The 4,326-nt window shown below is 34.4% G+C and overlaps 1 protein-coding gene across 1 annotated transcript; it reads left to right on the forward strand.

Moving 5' to 3' along the window:
* Window positions 1-1,085: 1,085 nt before the first annotated feature.
* Window positions 1,086-3,554, forward strand: LOC110715163 (zinc finger MYM-type protein 1-like). The gene has a single exon (XM_021893731.1). The coding sequence runs from the start codon at window positions 1,086-1,088 to the stop codon at window positions 3,552-3,554; it is 2,469 nt and encodes an 822-aa protein (XP_021749423.1).
* Window positions 3,555-4,326: the final 772 nt, after the last annotated feature.

Genomic DNA, 4,326 nt, shown 5'->3' on the forward strand with positions numbered 1-4,326 from the left:
AATTAAAAGGAAAAATAGGCAAGCATTAATTGTATCATCAAAGTAAGAGCAAAACATAATTATAAGGAAAAATATGCAAGCATTAATGGTTTTATCAAAGTACGTAAGAGCAAAAGAAGAAGAAAAAATAAACAAACAAACTCAGGCTAAGTATTAATGGTGTTACACACATTATTATTATTATTATAATTATTATTATTATTTTTTTTTTTTTTTTTTTTTTTACAACGGTTACATAATTAAACGCAAGGAAACAAACTTAGCCCACTACTATTACCCTATGACCATTTCACGAGCTACAGACTCCCTTAGAACGCTATTACAACTACTATTACCCTATGACCATTTCATGACCATTTGCAGGGGCGGAAGACAGTAGGGGGCCAAGGCCCCCCTCAAGTGAATTGCTTTACATTGGTAATATTTGGATTTTAGTACAAGTAAAAGTATAAAAAATTCATGTGGCCCCCGCCAAACAAATAAAAAAAAATTAATACAAAACCAAACTCACACTTTATGTACTAATATTAACGCATGTGATGAGTTTGGTACTTGATATTTCTAGATTCTACTATATTATATTGTTAGATAAGAAAAAATATAAATATTGCAACTAAATAAAAATAAAAGATAAAAGAATTATCTAATAAAAAAATAACAACTTGCAAACATTACAATTCACTTCAACACAAAATTACAAAAGGAAAGCAGTGAAAACCCCCAAAGTGACGAAACAAACAGTACATATCACCATTGAAGTTTCTTGCTTGCTGTTGTTGATTTTCCTTAATTCAGGTAATTTAATTATCAATTTCTACTTAATCTTGTTTGTTTACTTCAATTTTCATATTAATTACAGGTTTAGTGTGTTGAATAAATAGTTAGAGTGAGATTTTGAATTAGAAATTTTGGGGTTTAATACTCTAATTGTATATGTAAATCAGTAAATGTGTAAATCCAAACAATTATATGAAAATTGTGAATAATTAGAATAATTAATACAATTGCAATTATACTTGATATATTGCCCAATAATCATTAGATTTGATTATGCTTTTTTTGCTGTTAATTTTTGTAATTTAGGAATGACAAAGAGGACTATCACTTCTTATTTTCTTCCACAAAAAAAGGGCAGGGGTGATGAAGATATACCTGTTGTTGAGCCAAATCAGCCAATTATCATTGATAATGAAGAAGTCGAGCGTAATATTAATAATGACAATGTTGATGAGCAAATGCCTAATGAAGAAGGTATTGGTCTTGATTTTTTAATGCGTGATCCTGGGTTGCGTAAGCAAATTGAGACATATGATTCAGATGAAAAAGATTTGATTAGGAGATCTTACATTGATTTTGGGCCATATCAACCTAAACTTGATAATTATCCATACTCTGGTTCCGAAAAACACCCACGTAGGTTCCAAAAAAGTTGGTTTGTGAAGTTTCCTTGGTTAGAGTATTCTCCCACAATGGATGCTGCTTATTGTTTCTATTGCTTTCTTTTTGCTAAAAAGCCTCTTGGAAGATGTGGTTCGGATACATTCACAGTGAAGGGCTTTAAAAATTGGAAGAAAGTAAATAATGGGAAGGATTGTGCATTTTTGTGTCACATGGGGAAAGATTCCAATTCTGCTCATAACTTTTCAACAAAGTGTTATTTTAATCTCAAAAATCAATCCGCTCACATTGAGAAAGTAGTAGAGAAAGTAACTGCAGAGGAGATTGTCAAGAATCGTTTACGCCTTAAGACATCAATAGATGCTGTTAAATGGTTAACTTTCCAAGCTTGTGCATTTAGAGGGCATGATGAACGTTCTAGTTCAATTAATCAAGGGAACTTCTTGGAGATGCTAAAACTTTTAGCATCATATAATAAAGATGTTGATTCGGTTATTTTGGATAATGCCCCAAAGAATGCCAAATACACTTCTCCACTAATCCAAAAGGAGATTCTACATGTTTATGCAAGAAAAGTGCAAAATAGTATACGTGAGGAAATTGGTGATGCAAAGTTTTGTTTGATTGTTGATGAGTCTAGGGACATTTCTAAGAAAGAACAAATGGCATTAGTAGTGAGATATGTTGATAGAAGTGGATTGGTAAGAGAGCGATTTTTGGATTTGGTCCATGTCAAAGACACTACATCAAAAACATTAAAAAGGGAAATTTGTGCTGTCTTGTCTCATCATAACCTTAACCTTCAAAATATTAGAGGTCAAGGGTATGACGGTGCAAGTAATATGCGTGGAGAGTGGAATGGGTTACAAGCTTTATTTATGAAGGAGTGTCCTTATGCCTATTACATTCATTGTTTGGCACATCAACTACAACTAGCTCTTGTTGCTGCATCTAGGGAAGTGCCACATATTCATACTTTCTTTCAACAATTGATTTTTGTTTTTAATGTGGTCACTAGCTCTTCAAAGCGACATGACGAGTTACAAGCAACTCAATTGGCTGAAATTGAACATCTAGTTGAGATTGAGGGGCTTGAGACGGGAAAAGGTCTCAATCAAATTGGTACATTACAACGACCAGGTGATACTAGATGGAGCTCGCATTACAAGTCAATATCTAGTTTGTTAAGAATGTATTGTGCTACTCGCTTAGTTCTTGCTAACATAGCTAGTGAAGGAACAACTTATGCTCAGAGAGGAGATGCTCTTAATGGAGTTAAGTTGTTAATGTCATTTGAATTCGTATTTAACATACATGTTGTGAAGGAGATTATGGCCATCACCGATGGACTTTGTCAAGCACTACAATTGAAGACCCAAGATATTGTAAATGCAATGCATTTAGTTTGCACTACAAAGACATTACTTCAAACTTTAAGGAATGATGGGTGGGAGAGTTTGCTACATAATGTTAAAGTTTTTTGTGAGAAAAATGGTGTTATAGTTCCCGACATGGACTCTCCTTATGTTGATGTGCTTAAATCTATAAGGCAACAATCAAGACAAAAAGACAATGTGACAATGGAACATCACTATAGAGTTGATATATTTATGGCTGCTATAGATCGTCAATTGCAAGAGCTAAACGCAAGATTTAGTGAGCGAGCTACTGAACTTCTCATTTTAAGTGCGGCCTTGAATCCAAGAGATGGTTACAAGTCATTCAATATAGAGCATATTTGCAAGCTAGCTCGAGATTTTTATCCTATTGATTTCACAGAACATGAGAAAGATCATTTGAGTTATGAATTGCAACATTATTGGCTTGATATTCCTATTCATCCAGTGTTGAAGAACTTAACTACTCTTGGTGATTTATGTCAAGGATTAGTGACTACAGAAAAAATAAAAGATTATCCTCTTGTTTCAAGGTTAATTCGTCTCGTATTAACTCTTCCAGCATCTACTGCAACAACTGAGAGAGCTTTTTCAGCCATGAAGATAGTGAAAACAAACCTTCGAAGTAAGATGGAGGACGATTTTTTTAAGGACTACTTAATAGTGTATATAGAAAAGGAGATAGCGGAAACACTTAGTGAAGATGCCATCATTGATGCTTTTTATATGATGAAAGAGAGACGAGCACAACTAAAATGATATAAGATAAATGATAAGGTATGTTTTTCTTCATGTAGTACTATGGTAATTTTTTTGGAATATGTTCTATAACTCTATATTCATTGCTTATATAAAATATATTTTTGTTGTTGTGATATGTGGATTAATAAATTGATGTGTGAAAATGTTCATTATTTTTATCGTCATCGTAGTTCCCTTTACTTTGGCCCCCGTTAAATAAAATTCCTGGTCACGCCCCTGCCCCTTTGGCCCCTACTATCTTCCGCCCCTGCTCCTTGCCTTTGCTACTCGAAATTTCTTGGGAACTTGCTCGGGATTAGGAGCTAATGAGAAGGAACCATTGCCTGACCTGCATAAAAATATATTAGGTTGTTGTTCATTCACTATCCTGTTTTGAGTTCCTCCACCTGAAGCTTCTCCTTTGCATTCAATGAAGATATCATTCCTCTCTTGGTTCTCCCCTACTCGTTTTCCAGAGTCCTCCGAGATTACACTAGCCTCACCACCTTGAGGCTGCTCTTGGTCTGCGACGAATGTGGAAGGGGCATGTGGTTGCACATTTTCTTGATTTTCTTCATCTTTTGAGAAATTCTTTGCCTTGGTTGCTATTCGAACAAACATGAAAGATCCTTGATTTGAATTAAAGCAATGGTAGGATTTCCCTTGCTTTATTGATAGATAGTCCTTTCTTGACATAAAAATAATGGAGCCCGGCCTTCTTCGGTTAACAAACCGATATTTAGGCTCCGCCTGATTGAAATTTTTTGGGGAGGATAATCTTGCACCATCC

The sequence above is a fragment of the Chenopodium quinoa genome, unplaced genomic scaffold (assembly GCF_001683475.1).
Source record: "Chenopodium quinoa cultivar QQ74 unplaced genomic scaffold, ASM168347v1, whole genome shotgun sequence".
NCBI classification, from domain to species: Eukaryota; Viridiplantae; Streptophyta; class Magnoliopsida; order Caryophyllales; family Amaranthaceae; genus Chenopodium; species Chenopodium quinoa.

Bases quoted from the DNA above. Each gene is read 5' to 3' on its own strand.
- LOC110715163 (XM_021893731.1), top strand. From the start codon at position 1,086: ATGACAAAGAGGACTATCACTTCTTATTTTCTTCCACAAAAAAAGGGC.